The sequence below is a fragment of the Miniopterus natalensis genome, chromosome 14 (assembly GCF_054644295.1).
Source record: "Miniopterus natalensis isolate mMinNat1 chromosome 14, mMinNat1.hap1, whole genome shotgun sequence".
Lineage (NCBI taxonomy): Eukaryota > Metazoa > Chordata > Mammalia > Chiroptera > Miniopteridae > Miniopterus > Miniopterus natalensis.
In genome coordinates, this window is record NC_142094.1 from 32,283,382 (window position 1) to 32,300,351 (window position 16,970).

Sequence of the window (16,970 nt, forward strand, 5' to 3'; positions counted from 1 at the left end):
CTAAAGGATATCATGCTCTGTTGTCTTAAGGTCTTATTTCACACACTGCTAATTTTCATGAAAAACCAATTGCTCTACTCAAGATATAGATTTTGATATAGAATTTTAATATTTTGAAGGTGTAGGCTTTAATAGCAGTAGTTAGCCATCTAGCTCATACTTCATAGGATATCAGTAGTTAACTATCCAGTTCATACTCTATAGATGCTAGTCCTAAACTTTACAGTCCTCTTAAATCAGTGCTTCTTAGTCCTAATTGAATATTAGAGTTCTATCTGAGGAACTTTTAAAATTACTGACGCCGGGATGCCTCCCTGAGATATGCCTGTTTAAATGATCTGGAGATTCATAGTAGAGTCACTTAGAGTGATTCCGGGTTGGGGCACATGCTCAGGTTGCAGGCTGGATCCCTGACCCCTGATCCCCAATGGGGGGCATGCAGGAGGCAACTGATCAGCGTTTTGATCTCACATCAATGTTTCTCTCTCTCTTTCCCTCTCCCTTCCTCTCTCTAAAACTCAATTAAAAAGTGTTTAAAAAAATTTGATGAGCCAAACTTACAAAAATGTAAACACGGTTTCACATTTGCACATAATTTTATTTTGGACCTTTGAAACAAAATAATTTTACTAAACGCCATACAATTTCTTAGCTAAACTCATTTGCACTAGAATCAAAACATAGAACCAAAATCATATAACTTACTCAAGTTCCAAACTTTAATTGAATTTGAAGTTTTATTACATCATTCTTATTTGGTCCAAATGGATGTTATTCCCCACCTGAGGGGGGAAAAAAGCGACACTTCCATTTGGTTGTGCAAATTGGAAACCAGAGAGATATTTTTGGCACATTCCTGTTTCCTTCTGCCTCACGATCTGTTATCAAGTCTTACCAGTTTTCCCTCATGCACTTACTGTATAAATCTACTCGATGCCCTTCCCGCCGCCGGCCCAGCGAGAGGCCGCGGGCAGCTTTCCCTCAGTCACACGCGCACTGGCTTACTCTTCCAGGCCCCGGTCCTGCAGGCTTTTCTCTGCTTTGTAATTTTGTTGCCCTTCTGCATCAGCACATCTATTAAAGACGAGTTTCTTTCTTGTCTCCTGATCTAGACCACAAGCCTATTAGATAGAAATTATTCTGTCTGTATTTTCTGCACACTCTGCATTTTTCAGAGCCCTGTGTCTGGCACAAATTAAGGTCTGAATTATGTATCAGTTTATGTATCAAATAATAAAAGAAAGAATAGCCTGCATAGCAGAATCATTTAAATTCGGCCTTACATACAATATAAGAGTTCTTGAAGAAGTAATTCCGATGAGATCCTGAGATTGACGGGTTAAAGCCTGTGCTATGGGAATTGATGGAAGCCAACGCTGAGAAAATCTTTATTTGAGGTAATGAGGGTAGAAGCTGAGCCTGAGCAAATGCAATAGCATTAAAGCAATTAAGGTTCCAGTTTTCAGTGTCTGAGTGTGAGTAATGAGATTCAATGAACCTCTACAAAAGGATCATGAAGTTGCCACAGAAAAGAAACAAACGCTCCAAATTCTCAAGCAATGTAAAGAAACACTTTAAAAAGTCTTGTTAATGTTTTCTTCTTTGACTGTTTAACCTGAAGTGGAATGCCTAGATCAGACATCCACCTGGGTTTTTCCTGGTCCATAAAATCTTGATGATTGCATTGTTAACAGTGTTGATGCCATTTTCTGAATTATACACCTAGGTTGGTAAAAGATACATTTACCAACCACCTACTCTACTGAGGTGCCCACCGCCTTAGATTATTCTAGGATATGTTGAACAGAAGTGGGGTAACCAGTAGTCTAGTCTGGTTTTTAGCTCCTAGGATCACAGCTTACATTAAACCTCCAGGAACATAAGTCTGGAGATGACTAAGTTATGCGCTGCCCAATTTGCCTGACCAGCAGGGGTGGTTGTGGGGTCAGCCTCACCACCGATCTTAGCGCCAAGTTCATTGAACTTTGAGTAAGGACACAGGACAGGCAACGACATAACTTTGGAGCAATGGCCGAGTGGGAGTGTGGTGCCCTCTAGATATAACTTCTAACTCTAAATCATTTCCAGTCAAGATGTATTACTCCCTTGCTACATATTTCTAAGGCATTTTTCTTAAAAGTTTTGTTGTAGCAGCTTCTATAAAATCTAGCACGTAAAAGTGAATTTGCTAAAACCCGAGTAATGACCAGAATATCTTTTATCTAGTAAGGAGTTAGAATTCCCTCTGTGATAAAGTGGAGGGAAGCAAATAAATTAAATTAAGACACTGTATTGTTCGGTTAAATTCCTTTTCTTTTTACAGAAATAAGTAAAATGAATATTCCCATGCATCAATTATAAGTGATGGATTATAGTTTGTTTTTATAAAAAGAGAAAATTCCAGATGTTTTTAGATCATTATCATGTAAATATATTAATTTTATAAGACTCAAAATTTCATATTAGGTATCAAAAATTATAATATAATTGATACATCAGTGTACTGAATTCTTGCTCTTTTGAATTAAAATAATCAAAGGAAATGCTGTCTGAAAGAACTGGACTATCACAAATAGTCTAACATGACAGTAATTCTGCAACCTATTACACAGGCCTCCCAGAATTGTGCTTCTTATATTTCCACAAATAGACAAAACAAGAAACAGAACAGATCTACCTTATTAAATGCAAAATACAAAATTAAAGATATCAGCATGACATGCTTGGGAACAAAAGTGAATGTCTAGAATTACAGTGTGTTCTTTTTTCTACCGAGCTAAAAATCAAAATAAACCAAGCATCAGACACTCTCTGAGTTTCTGGAAAGGGCAGAGAATATCTCCTTAATGAATATTTCTTAAGCAAATCCTCAGTGCAACACTATCTCTCACCCTTTATAATCTCTAAGTGAAGCTCATTGGAAGTTAGAATATAAAGAAATCCCTTACTAATAGCCAGTCTCCCTTAGCAATAAAAAGCACTAGATTGAAACAAATATATTAAAAATAAATTTTTAAATTTATCTTTATTGTTGAAAGTATTACAAATGTTCCCACCTCCCCCATGCTCCCTCTTTCCCCCAGGCCTTCAGTATTTAGATGATGAAATTTCCAAAACAGTTTTTATCATTAAGTATGCCACATTTGTGTCTGTATAAATCAGAAAATTCCCTTCATAATAGCAGAAGGTATAGATGTAGCCAGTGTGTGTATCATAGAAAGCAATATGGCTTTGTTCTGTATTGTGTGACTGGTATTTATGCTATTTATCAAAACTTTTCGTTCTTCAAATTTATTTTGTTATCTACATTAGGTCTGAAATGTTTCAATCTATGTTTTGAAGACCAGCATAGTTCTAGTGAAAATTTTATTATAAATAAGAGCCATTAAAAGAATTTGCCATTCTCTTGTAACTTTGTTACCGAAAATCATGTCAGTCTCCCCAGATTTTCTGCCCTCAAAACCAAAAACAAGAGGGAATAAAGGATGCAAAGACTATTTTACATATTAAATATAAATATAAGTAAACCCAATCATTATTTATTTGTCTCATGCAGTGATTCTCAAACTCTCTCTCACAGCCCATAAAACCCTTCACCGTTTTCTACTTGTCTCTGCAACTTTATCTCATGTTAGTCTCTCTCTACTTCATCACACTCGGCTTCTCTCAGAGCCCTATCCATTCCCTTTACCTCAGGGTTCTCACAGTGCCCTTCCCTTTCCCATGAACTGCTCTAATCCATATTCTTCAATCATGTTCTCATTTTTGAGACCCCAGTTTAAATCTAATCTAAGCCAAAGGATTTTGATATCTACTTTGTAGCACACTCATTGTTCTTTGTGATTATTTTTCAAATAGTATTTGTTACAACATGTCAATATGGATTTCTTTTTTTATTAATATTTTTTTCATATATAGTACATTAAAAAAAAAAAAAGCAGTGCCTAATTTTATTTGCCAACTTTAGTTTACACCCAGCTCTCAGCACAGTGCCTGAGACCATTGCAGATTCTCATTATATTATTTTGAAATGAATGTTTTCCTCCAGATTATTATTTTCTCCAAACCAAGTTTGGAAATTAATTTTGGCATTGTGATTACCACCAAGCGGTCTCAGCTAACATACTTCTATAACTCCCTTCCTACAGAAAGGATACAATGTTTTCTAGACTTTTCTAAATTCAGATGTACATGCTTTAGCATGCCATCAATCCAGAGTTCACTTTGCAAGTTGAACTTCATTTTAAAAAGAGCAAACCTGAGTATTCATGACTATACCTTGTACTAAATATTACGAGATTTTACCTAAGTGGCTCTATTTTTTTTTTTTTTTTTTTTTTGGTCTGCCTAGTTTTAGTTAACCCAAAAAATAAGAGGTTAAAAAAGTATTTTAAGTAACATGTATTTTTTAAAAGTGCTTAATTTTACAACTTAGATAATTGCTTTGTTTAGAACTCCAACTATTATTACATGACAAATATTTACTTGTTATTCATCTGTATGTATATTATTTCACTACTTGTTACATAACTTCATCATGATTTCTACACAAGGACAACTCTACCACTTTCATAGCATGATCTTTGCTCATGGTAATGAATAAACATACATTAAATCAAAGATGATTTGCCTGGCTGGCATGGCTCAGTGGTTGAGCATCGACCTAGGATACAGGAGATGGAGGTTCAATTCCCAGTCAGGGCACATGCCCGGTTGCGGGCTCAGTCCCCAGTGGGGGGAGTGCAGGAGGCAGCCAATCAATGACTCTCTCATCATTGATGTTTCTATCTCTCTCTCCTTCTTCTTAATAATAAGATGAGTTGATGTATTAATGACTACAAGGCACCGCATATGAAAATCTCAGAATACAATAATCCTAGGTGAATAAACAGTCATAAAGCAAGCTAAGAAAAATAATCATAAAACTCTTTTCCTATAATATTTAGAATTCTTACAGTTGAAATGAGATAATTTCAAAATAGCCTGTTTTGTTTTTTAAGTATATTTTTGGTTTATGTATCAGAAAAGATCAGTTGTAAATTTGACTCAGGCATAATTGGAAACGGTAACGTCAATGATATTATTTCCCTTATCCCTGGCACTGTCTTCTTTTGGGCCTTAGTCTTAGGTAAACCCAATGCAGACCAAGAAGATCAACAAAAACATCAGATGTAATTTTGCAAGTCTTACCCTAGAGAAAATAACAGCCACTCTTTTCCAGTAGTTCCAGGAGTCATCATGACTATCACATCTTAACTTTACCTATAGTTACTATAGGTAACTGCCATTTCTTAGACCAAACAATGTCCAGGCCTAACTCTCACTGCCAGCAGTGGAGCTAAGTGTCAGCCCTACCCAAACATGGACTGCACAGGGGATGAATTACTCCCCAAAGGAAAATGAGGGACCTTCCTAGAAACAAGGGCCCAGGATGCCTGGGAGGCAAGAACGCAAATGATCAACACACTTGTGATCTATTTGATAATAATTCATTTCTAGTAAAAATATACTTATTCATATAAAAAGACTACAATCCCACTTTTATATCCTAGTTTAGGTCTTGGGATTATTCCGATGTCAACTATGGCTTTTATTCTATCCCTGATTAATTTTTGAGACTGCAATTTACTTGGGGCTTATTTTTTAAACTTCTAGTTGCTATTGGTTTCTGTGGTACTGGTTGTGGTCCCTGAAAATATTAGCTTATCTGTGGTTTGCTGGCCTTGCAGTTTTAGGGGTGTTTCTATCACCTGTGTTTTGTGTTACTGTTTGGTATTTATTGCACCTCCCCAGTGAGTGCCTTCTTCAATTTAATTACAATCCTCCCGTCCGGCATCATTTATGAAAAATGTTAAATAAGACCAGCCATAAGACCTACATCCCTGAAGCACGCTCCTCAGCACTTTTTAACTTGATGCATTGCCATTTATCATTAAATTCCTTTAGCCAATTTAAGTCCCAGAAAGAATGTTAATATTGAGTGCAATCTGAGCTAAATTTTAATTAAGATTCCCAGAGACATTGTGTTAAGTGATTTACTATAATCAAAATTGATACCTCCTTTGCTACCCCCGTCTTCTAATTTTCTAATTTTATCCACACACAAAAGGGAATGAGTTTGTCTGGCTTAAGTAGCTCTCCATAAATATACATCATTCATTTTGACAGGTTCTGGAAATAGTTTCCTTCCCCCTTGCCTTTAGGACTATGTCTGTGATTCTCACAGAAGCCCCAGAATTTTTCCATGAAATGCCTTTCCTCTGGTGACCACATCCACCCACCACCAAATACCTAATCTTAGATTTAGCTGCACTAATGCCAGTCTCTCAAATTTCTTCTATTTCTCTCTTTTTACCCCCCTGCTATTTCTATGCACATTATCACTAAATGAAATGAGTTATAAAAATAGAAATAAAATATGCACAGTAGGTATGATGGGGTAGTGTAAAGCATTTTGTTTACACTTCATCAGGAGTGTAAATATAAACATCTGAATGAGCCATTGAAATGGAATTAAACTTTCCAGGTAAATGTGCACACATTTAACCTAGGAAGGTACACCATTGGCCAGTACCCCCTGCCCCCGAAGGAGTCTGTTAATGATAAAGAACTACAGTGTTATAGAAGTGAAATTCAGGAGTGAAAAAAATATAAGAAAATATCAGTAAATAAAGAACATTTTTCTACAGGTTTATTTATTACAATCATGTGTGTGTTTTTTCCTTTATTCAGTAGAACACTTTTAATTGCATTTTTCTTATGTGTAAACTGAGGCCACCTTTCTTTTCTCCATCCATCACTTTTGGTATGATAAAAACAGAAAATTTTGTGAATGTTTATAAAATTCATATTATAAGATTTTTCACTAGCACTTATCCCCCCCCCCTTAAGTAAATGTATATTTACCGGGAGAGTCAAGGAGCCTTATTTAACATATTAAATTATTATCTTAATTTTGCTATGTGAAATTAATAGTGCTCAATCTGTGTACATAAATAATGACCAAAATACAGTCTTTAAATAATAAATACCATTTTCTGTAAGATGATTATAAATATGTGCAAATTTGCCTTCCACATGCCTATGTGGTATTATTTTAGGTACTCTGAATTAAATCACTTTCCTCTATATATATATATATATATATATATAGAGGAAAGTGATTTGATATTCTAATTTTTAAATTAAATATTCTAAAATTAGAGATGCATTTGTTAGGTTTTGAAAAGGTAATGCTCTAGGCCTTACTGGTCCTTTAGAAGTCAGTGTGAACACATTAGAAGAATCTTTCCCAAAGCCAATCTCCGTAAAGGGGCATGGAAACGGGAGGCGCTCTGGGGGACAGAAGGGCAAACACGTAAGGATGCAAACATGAGAGCCAAGGAGACGGGAGAGCACAGGCAGGCGCCGCCTCGTGCGTTTTCTCCAGGCCGCAGCCGGCAGCCCTGCGCAGCAGGTGTCAGGAACAAGAGGGACATTGGAGAATAGCACTTAAGTTCTGCTATAGGGGTATTAGATTGACTTTAGAGCTTCCCTCTTCTTTCCTTCATCAAACTAAAATACAGTCTTCAAGATGCAAAACTCTTTGGAAGAAACAGAAATCCTCCTGCCGTGCTTGCTCGGTCTCGGAACAGGACGCAGGCCCTGGGCGCAGGAAAACGAGTGTCCCAGCTCTTGCCTTTGGGAGCAGCTGCTGCTGGGGGGACGCGGTGAACCCTAAGTCCCCGGACTGACGCTGTGCCTCTCCCTCCAGCTCACCGCTTTCGATGCCGACGAGGGGTCCAACGGGGAGATCACCTACGAGATCCTGATTGGGGACCAGGGCGACTTCGTCATCGATAAAGACACGGGGCTCATCTCCATCGCCCCGGGGGTGCAGCTGACGGTGGGGCGCACCTACGCGCTCACGGTGCAGGCGGCGGACAACGCGCCGCCCGTGGAGAGAAGGTAACGCCCGCCGGCTGCGCCCCCCGCCCCCGCGTCCCGGCTCTCCGCCCCCGCCCCCGCCCCCGCCCCCCCCGCGCCCCCCGCCCCCTGCTCTCCGCCCCCCGCCCCCGCCCCCGCCCCGCGGCTGGTCGGGCGCTCCTGCGCCTGCGCACACCCAGGCGAGGCCAGAGACCCAGAGGGGCCCGGCGCCCAGGCGCTGCGTGTCTCGGTGGTGCCCTTGTGGGGAAAGGACAGTGAAGAGGAGATTAAACCACAAAGTAATGAACCGTAATTTTACAGATCTGAAGGGTGCAAGGCCTCTGTCTGGGGGCAGGGCGGAAACTAGGAAATGGCAGGGGCGCGTCTAGGTTCCTACCGAGGAGCAAGGCTGCTGAGAGGGACAGGGAGACACAGCGCTCACATGGCACGTCGCAGGCTCTGGGGGCCGCCTCAGCATATATATATGTATACATATATGTGTGTATATATATTTACACACACATGTGCATATATGCATGTGTATATTCTGTCTATAGAATTTATTTTAATTTATCTATCTATAGAATATATATTTTTTCTATGTACATATTCAAATAGATGATAGCTAGATAGATACATAGATGATAGTGTGAGAGAGTAAAAAGCAAAATACTTCTCACTATTACAATTGCATTTATCTAGTCACCCACCTGAAATATCCCTTTTATTAATGCCTTGCTTATTTCCAGATTTTCAGCATGCATTTCAAGAAAATACAAATGAATATTAATGCATTCCTGCACCTTGCTGGGTTTTTCCCCCCTCACAATATATCCTAGGGATATCTTTCCATATGAATACTGAATAATTCCCTCAAAACTTTTTCACAGATACATAATATTCCTTTATATGTACGTAATAGTGTTTAAGAAATTCACTGCTGCCCTGGCTGGGTTTGCTCAATGGTTCCAGCGTCAGCCTGCGGACCGAAGGGTCACTGATTGAATTCCTGGTCACCGGCAGGTGCCTCAGATCCGGCCTGGATCCTGGCCCGGTCTCGGAGCCTGCATGAAGGCAACGGATTGATGTGTCTCTTTCACGTGGATGTTTCCCTCACCCTCCCTTCCACTCTCTAAAAATTAGAGGAAAAAGTATCCTCGGTGAGGATTAAAATAAAAGAAAAAAGCAAATTCACTGTTGATGGACTTTAAAATTTCAGTCTCTTTTACTGTCAATAAAAAAAAACGCATAGCACTGAACATAAATCATGTTCTATGTGTGCAAGTATATCAATAAATTCCCAGAAATGAGACCAAAACGTATGGGCAATTATAGGTTTTGGAGGTAACTGCTAAATGGTATTCTATGGGGTTTGAAACAGTTTGCAATCCCAAATGCCCCACTGAGAATGGTTAACTCTATACAGTCTCCCTAGGTGTGCGCCACATCAAACAGTTGGATTTTTACCAACCTGATAGGTAAAAAGTAGCATATATTTTGTATCCATTTACTTATGTGTGCATTTGAATATAATTTTTATGTTTAAGAGCCAGTTCTATTTTTGTGTAAAATCTCTGTTCATAATAATTACCCATCTTTCTATTGATATGTTAAGCCCAGCTTACAATTATGCTATGTTTTCTTCTAGTGTTTTTATTATTATTGTTATTCATACTGCATGTTTAAATCTTTGTTGTATTTGGGATTTATCCTACTGTACAGTAGGAGGTATTGATCCAGCAAGACTTTTTCAGGAAGTTCTGCCATTTTCCCCACTCAATACTAGGTGTGTCTGACGTAGGATTACAGTTGTGAGTACATGAAACACAGTTTATTTTGTAGTAGTATTTATTAATGGGGAAATGGAATTTCCAAAAGAAGAAAAACATTCTCAGGTTTTTTCTAGATGACTGGGTGGTGGTGATGTTAAATCGTGTACCGGGCTTGGGTGAAGGGGATGAGTTCTGTTTTGAACACATTTAGTTGGACTTGTCCACAGTTCATATATCCAAATGGCAAATGGATGTATATGCCTGAAGGTGAGAAAATAGTCAAGGGCTGTTTCTTGTGAAGAAGCATATTGAATAGTTTTATGTAGTGAGTAATTACAGAATCTAAGATAAGAGTCAAAGTTTGAATGAATTTTAAATAATAGCTTCATTCATGCTGAGCAATTCTGAAGAGGAATTCAACATGATTGATGCTATTTAATTACCATGCGCTAGGGGCAGAAACCATGCAAGCTACTTTATATACAAAATTCTAATCTTAACAAAATTATGACTCCTGCATAACTGTATCTATTATTGTGGACCAAAACTTTGAGTATGAAAGAGAACAATTGGCTTGGCTAAATGTCCCCCTGCCCACCCTGCCACCCACCCAGTAAACAAGTACTGGAATCGTAACTTGAACTCAAGACAGATTCTAAAACTTCTCCTCCGGTCTGTTCCGTATTTGTAACCTTGTGTAATAATTATTCTGGAGAAAAAAAATATTACAATTCCTTAATAGCAGTACTAATAATGCTGGTTATAAGAACAAAGGCATCTGATGTTTTTATCATTTAAACTTTTATTAAAGCCCTTTAATAATCATTAATTTATTTTGTAACTTTTTTTCTTTGAAGATAATGGTAGACTAAATAGATCTGGTATAATCTATATGTGCTTACATATTATGATGAATGTGTTTTTAACCACTTCATTATTTAATGAATGAGATTTTATAATCCACTCCTACTCAGTTCCTATTTGCAAGTCATATCACTGATTTGCCTAAATAAGCTGTTGCCTACAACAATCAGTACAATACAGTTGACTCTTTAACAACCTGGGGTTTTGGGGAGCTGACCTCCCGCACAGTGGAAAATCTACGTATAACTACAGTCTGCTCTCTTCATACGTGGCTTCCCAACTACGGAGGTGACCCTGAATCAACTCAGGTATGAACTGTGTGGGTCAGTTTTAACTGTGGTCAATTGAAAAAAAAGCATACAAATGGACTCACACAGTTTAAACATGAATTGTTCAAGGTGGACTGTAATAGGTTTTTATTTGCATAAAATTGTATTTCACCACAGGAAACAAAGTGCCATCTTTAGAATCTGAATTTACAGGTCTTTTTGGTGACATTAGGCATTAGGTTGACCTAGCCTCATTGTTTTCTTTATAGACAATGATTTGGGCACTAAAAGATCACCTAATAGTTTGGTCAAACAGCAAGTGGGCCCTGCAGAAAATATACCTCCACTCTGCCTGCTGAGATAATGTCAAGTTCCCTATAGCATAATGTCATTTGCTATTTTCTGGAGGAAAATTAATCCTTCAAATTGAGCTGATGAAAGAGCTGAAGAGTGGGGCTTTGCTTTCTGTATTTCCATATGGAAGGAAGGTGCTATTGGAAAATTATGAACATAAAAGTATAAAATATGATATAACTTACATATTGACCCAGCCAGCAACAGTGACATGTAAACCCAATTAAATAATAGCATAAAAAACAAATACAGCCCGGCCGGGTGTGGCTCAGCGGTTGAGCGTCGACCTAGGATCCAGGCGATCAGGGTTCGATTCCCGGTCAGGGCACATGCCCGGGTTGCGGGCTTGATCCCCAGTCGAGGGTGTGCAGGAGGCAGCCAATCAATGACTCATCATTGATGTTTCTATCTCTCTCTCTCCCTCTCCTTTCCTCCCTCTAAAATCAATAAAGATATATTAAAAAAATAAAAATACAATCATTTACCTCAATCCTTTTAGATTGGTCACCTTCATTCATAAGTTTAAATAACATTGACTCTCAAAATAAGTTGATATGAATTTTTTTTTTTTGCTATTCTGATTGAGTAAACTAGCTAAATATTACGAGAGTAAAACAATAGTCTATAGTGTTTTTGCTTTGGGTTTTGTTGTTTTAATTTAAGTCTTTGATAAGCATAAGAGGACAGATAAAAACCAAAATATTAAAAAATAATTAAATATTAGGATATAGCATTTTTGGTGTATGTAGGTCTTCTTCTACTTACGCACTTGATTTAAATTGCATAAATATGTTTTTAATCTTAATATGAAAAAAAGTATTATTAGGTATTTATGAAGACATAGAGACAAGACAGTCTCTGTCCCCCTTCCAAATATCTGATCATAAAATTATTATAAAACAATTGTGCATGGCATGACATAATTTTTTTAGTCTCTTTTTTTTTTCCATGGAGTCTAAGGCTGTATCTGATTAACACAAGATTAAATTGCCCATTTGCAAATAAAATTATTTTTCTATTGTGAATATTTATTCTTTAAAATAACTTCACATGATACAGTTAACATTAATAGCAATTGAAGGTGGTATTCCTTTAAGCAAACATTTATGAGTTCCCGTAATCCCTGGCCTCTTGGGGAGGCACTGGAAATATAAGCTTAGCTTTCTGCCCTTGTAGCATTCATATGGAGGCACAGGTAAATCTGGACATGCAATAGTAGGTAATTCCAAGTGCAAGATAACTTGGAGAGGAACAGTAATGGTATAGCCAAGCAGAGGGAATACTAGAAGCAAAGACACAGAGACATGACAAAATACGGTGTGTTGCTGGGATTATGCATGACTTGGCACATCTGAGCAGATTATTAACCTGCTTCAACCTATCAGCCCGTCTCCACTGTTGTCAAGATGAAGTGTAAATCAATAAGTATGGTGCATGAGTCCCTAAATGGTCTGTCTCTTGCCCACCTCTCTTTGCTGTATTTATATCTTTTTTTTTTTTTTTTAGTCATACAAATCTTATAGTTCTCTTATTTATTGCTCTGTAAGTTTGCACACTTCCCCATCTGTAAGGCCCTGTGGTTTTTATACCTAAGTACATCTAGCATCTTAAAACTTCCTCTGTAACTTCCCCTGAGAAGTCTCTGACCTATGTTTATTTTAAATCTGAAATCTTTGCTTCCTATAGATTCCACTATGTACTTCCAAAATAGTAAAATAGAACCTGTGAACATTGAACTGAAAATAAAGCTTTTCTAACACAATATTGCTGGGAGAAAAAGTGTTTCTCTCTACTAGAGAAAACACTATAAACTCTTGTTTATATTTTAGAAGCAAAGTAGAAATGTAGAGTTACAACTAAATACCTTGTAGGATATGTTGACACATATAATAGAAAATTACAATGTAGATTTTACAGTCCTCTACATGCATCTCATTACTGCTGAGTATTATTGTCATATCAAAAAAATGGACTTTTTATCAGTTTAAATTATACCATTTGCATCTTAAGTCTACCTCCCCAACTCCCTCTTTCTTCATAGTTTATTTGGTCTTAGAAAGAATAGTGCTATGGAGGAATTTTCATTATGATCTAAATAATTAGCAACCCTTGAAATAATTCATGAAAATTCCAGCACAATAACATCTGTCATTACAAACTGAAGATGTTCTGTACTCACACACAGAAACACTCATCAGATAAGTAAAAATTCTCCAAATGACTCCCCAGATTTGTTCTTAAGAAACGTGTGCAGAAAGCACAGGCAGATTTTGAATTCAGAAGCCTTGCCTTTCAGTTTATCTGCTGTTGCTAATTAACTTTATAACCTTGATTCAGTCCCTTAATATTTTTTTATTTTCTAGTCATCTTTTGTAAAGTGAGCATGTTAAATTAGTGGGTTTCAAGGGCCTTTCAAAATCATAAGATTATCTGAGAAAATAAATCACCTGTCCTATTTTGACCTTCATTACCAAATAAGAAAGAAAAGCTGTACAATTTTCATTTGTAGAAGTAGATATTTATTGATGTTATATTGGCTACATCATAAAAATAAAATTTGTATTATACAGATGCTCAGTTTTATGCATTTAACACTAGCTATAAAAAGTACACATAAATGTTCACATAAAATGTTATATTTCTAGTGACTGTCCCGTTTTATTATGTATTTAGCTGATGCCGTTGAGTTACTATGTATATTACAGCATCATTGATACCATTTCATTGTTAATCCTGTTGGTATTTGGTTTTAACAAAGCTAACTCTGACACTGTGCTGACATCAGGGATAAAAAAGAGGTAGCATTTTAAAAAGCAATAGCCCTCAAACAGGTTGGTGCTTATTCAAACACATTGTAGGGAAGTGCTGGGATTTCTAAGATGAAAGATGTAAGATCTTGAAAAATGCAAGATTTTGAAATATTATCTTTCTCAGTTAACTCTAAGGTCCCAGTCTAAGGGGGTAGATGCATAATTAGTGCTTCTACCATTTGAGTTCTTGTGGGAAGGAGGAGTGGAAGCAAAGGAAGAAAGGCTGATGAAGGAGGTGGTCAAAGTGGACCACAGTGGTTCTCTGTGTCCTGCTTTGGTGTCTAAGGTCCTTTTTATTTTGCGTTATTAAGTTCCTTCTCTGGGGCAAGTACACATGCCTCATCTGAGTTAGAGGTCCTTGTACTGTTATGGATCTAAACAGTTCAGCCCCCCAACGGGAAATAGTCAAAGGGGGAAAATAAGGAAATACACAGAGTATAGGAAGTTTAGTGTAAGAGATACTTTCACAAGTGGAAAGAAACTCATATTCTGGTGAAGGTTTTTATAAAGTATTCCAGACCAGTAAGGTGAAACTTTAAAGATTGTCAAAAGCAGGAAGGATCTAACTTTTTGCTTTGAATTTGGAGTACAAGTGTGTTCTAGGTGAAAATAAAATGTTAATCAGTGAGAGAATCTCTCACCTATAGGTTTTTTGAGGAGAGCTCAGGGTCAGTTTGTAGAAAGATCCCTTGGGCTACTCATTTAAAAGGCAGCTGAGCCTGCAAGTTTTAATTGCCAAAAGCTTCTGGGTCAGTGGTCTTCAAATCTGACTGTGTGTCTGTAAAGCCTTGAATATCTATGGAAAATGTAGATTCTTATGTCCCACACCAACAGATTCTTATTCAGTATGTCCAAACCCTAAAACCCATCATGTTCTACTCTGGGGAAGCGTGAGGTATTTAGCTTAGAAAGGTGAAAGGATGCAATTAAAATGCCTAAAGTATGATAAGAGATATGATGCCTTAGGTAAGTGAAAGCTTATGTACCCCATTCCTTAGAATAGAGTTTGAAAGCTTGTTTTGAAAAATTATCAATAGTGCCCAACCTACATGGCTCAGCGGTTGAGCATCGGCCTATGACCCAGGAGGTCACGGTTCGATTCCCGGTCAGGGCACAGGCCCGGGTTGCAGGCTCGATCCCCAGTAGGGACCATGCAGGAGGCAGCTGATCAATGACTCTCTCAGTATTGATGTTTCTATCTCTCTCTCCCCCTCTCCCTTCCTCTCTCTGAAATCAATTGTAATATATTTTTTTAAAAACTATCAATAGTAACAGATAAATATGTTTTTACATGTATTGCATACACACAAGTGCACACACAAGTATCAATATGTAATCTTATTTAATCCTTATGCTAACCTTAGATATTATTATTCTCATTTTAAGGGCTTGGTTGTTAACAATATTTTGAAATGAAAAGAAATTAGAATTTGATTAATTCTATTGGCAACGTTTAATAATAAAGTGATAAAATCAGAGGCAAGGAATAACACAGGTATTTTAACTGATTATAAAAATTCAAAAGATTTTAATTTAAAATGTGATTACTTTGGAACTATGCTGCAATAAGCATAAGACTTTTTAAAGTCACTGCAGCTTTTCAAAAGTGTTTAATGTTCTATATGTATCTAGTCTACTAAAGACATGTTTAGAAACAATTTGGACTCAGGCATATTACAGGCGATAAAAAAAGCACCATATTTAGTGCCTATGATCTGTATTAATCTTACCAGCTTTTTAAAAAGTAGATTATTTTATTATAATAATCTCAGAAAAATATTTTTGGTGACCATGTCTTTTATTTGAAGCAGTTAATAAAAAGAACTTTGAGCTAATTTAAGAAAATTCTAACCCCCAAATAGAAATTATAATATATGTGTTTTGAATAAAAGTCATAATTTTGTTGAAATAAAGTTAAAGCATCCAACTCAGTCAGTAACGGTATTCTTCAAGATAGAAGGCTAACTTTGTAAATTGCCAGGTCTCATTATTAATGAATTTTAGCCATTGTTTCATCTGTACAAACCTTGAACATGTTGCTTCTTTAATTCTTGTTGTGTAAAGAACTTCAGGATTGTTAAAAGTATTGAATATGCCAATTTAAATTTTTTGTTCTTCTAATAATTATTTTCTTATCCTTTAAAAAATTCCCTATCAATGGGAGCTTTTAATGAAATCTGATTTCTACCTTTTCATATTGTTACTCATTAAAGGAGATTAAAAGCACATTATTTTTGTTTGCATCTATTTTCCACAATGATTGCTGTATGATCCTGACTCTTGACATGCACTTACATTAAGCCATTGATGTCAGTAACAGAACTAATAAAACACAGCCCGTGTTTTGTTTTGTGTGTTATTTTAATCAATACTTCTTGTGCTGGTTTAATAGGAAGAGAGCCCCAAGGACAGCTCATATTAGCAGGTTATTTACAGAATGCTTTTTGTTATTAAAGAGGCATTACAAAACAAAATCAGAGGTTAAGGCAAGTTCATTTATTAGCCTCATTTAGGCAACTACTTCTTTTTAATTCACACTATTAATATAAGTAGGAAAAATCAGTACCTGAGGCATTTCCTTTTCTCTTAATAAGATACTTTCATAAAAACTTTATATTTTAGCAATAGCTTTTATTTTCCTGTCCTTGGGTTCTGAATTATATTTATTATTTTCTAAAATAACTCAACATTTCCTCTCCTGGAAGCCCAACAACAGAATGCCGCATGTCGTCTGTCATTAGAAATGTTGATTTTTACCATCTTGCTGGCTTCTCTCTCTCTGCAGGCACTCCATCTGCACCGTGTACATTGAAGTGCTCCCTCCAAACAATCAGAGCCCTCCCCGCTTCCCACAGCTGATGTACAGCCTTGAAGTCAGTGAAGCCATGAGGATTGGTGCTGTTTTATTAAATCTACAGGTATGCTCCTCAGTGTGTGTGTGTGTGTGTGTGTGTGTGTGTGTGTATTCTATAGAGACAACCTTGAAGACTAATGGG

At 36.9% G+C, this 16,970-nt stretch overlaps 1 protein-coding gene across 1 annotated transcript in view; it reads left to right on the forward strand.

Annotated features, from left to right (window-relative positions):
* PCDH15 (protocadherin related 15) overlaps positions 1 to 16,970 on the forward strand; it is a 900,353-nt gene that overhangs the window by 697,095 nt on the left and 186,288 nt on the right. Inside the window, exons 19-20 of the mRNA XM_087824418.1 lie at positions 7,754 to 7,947; positions 16,760 to 16,892. Of these exons, the coding sequence (XP_087680544.1) occupies positions 7,754 to 7,947; positions 16,760 to 16,892 (327 nt within the window). The remainder of the gene's footprint in view (positions 1 to 7,753; positions 7,948 to 16,759; positions 16,893 to 16,970) is intronic.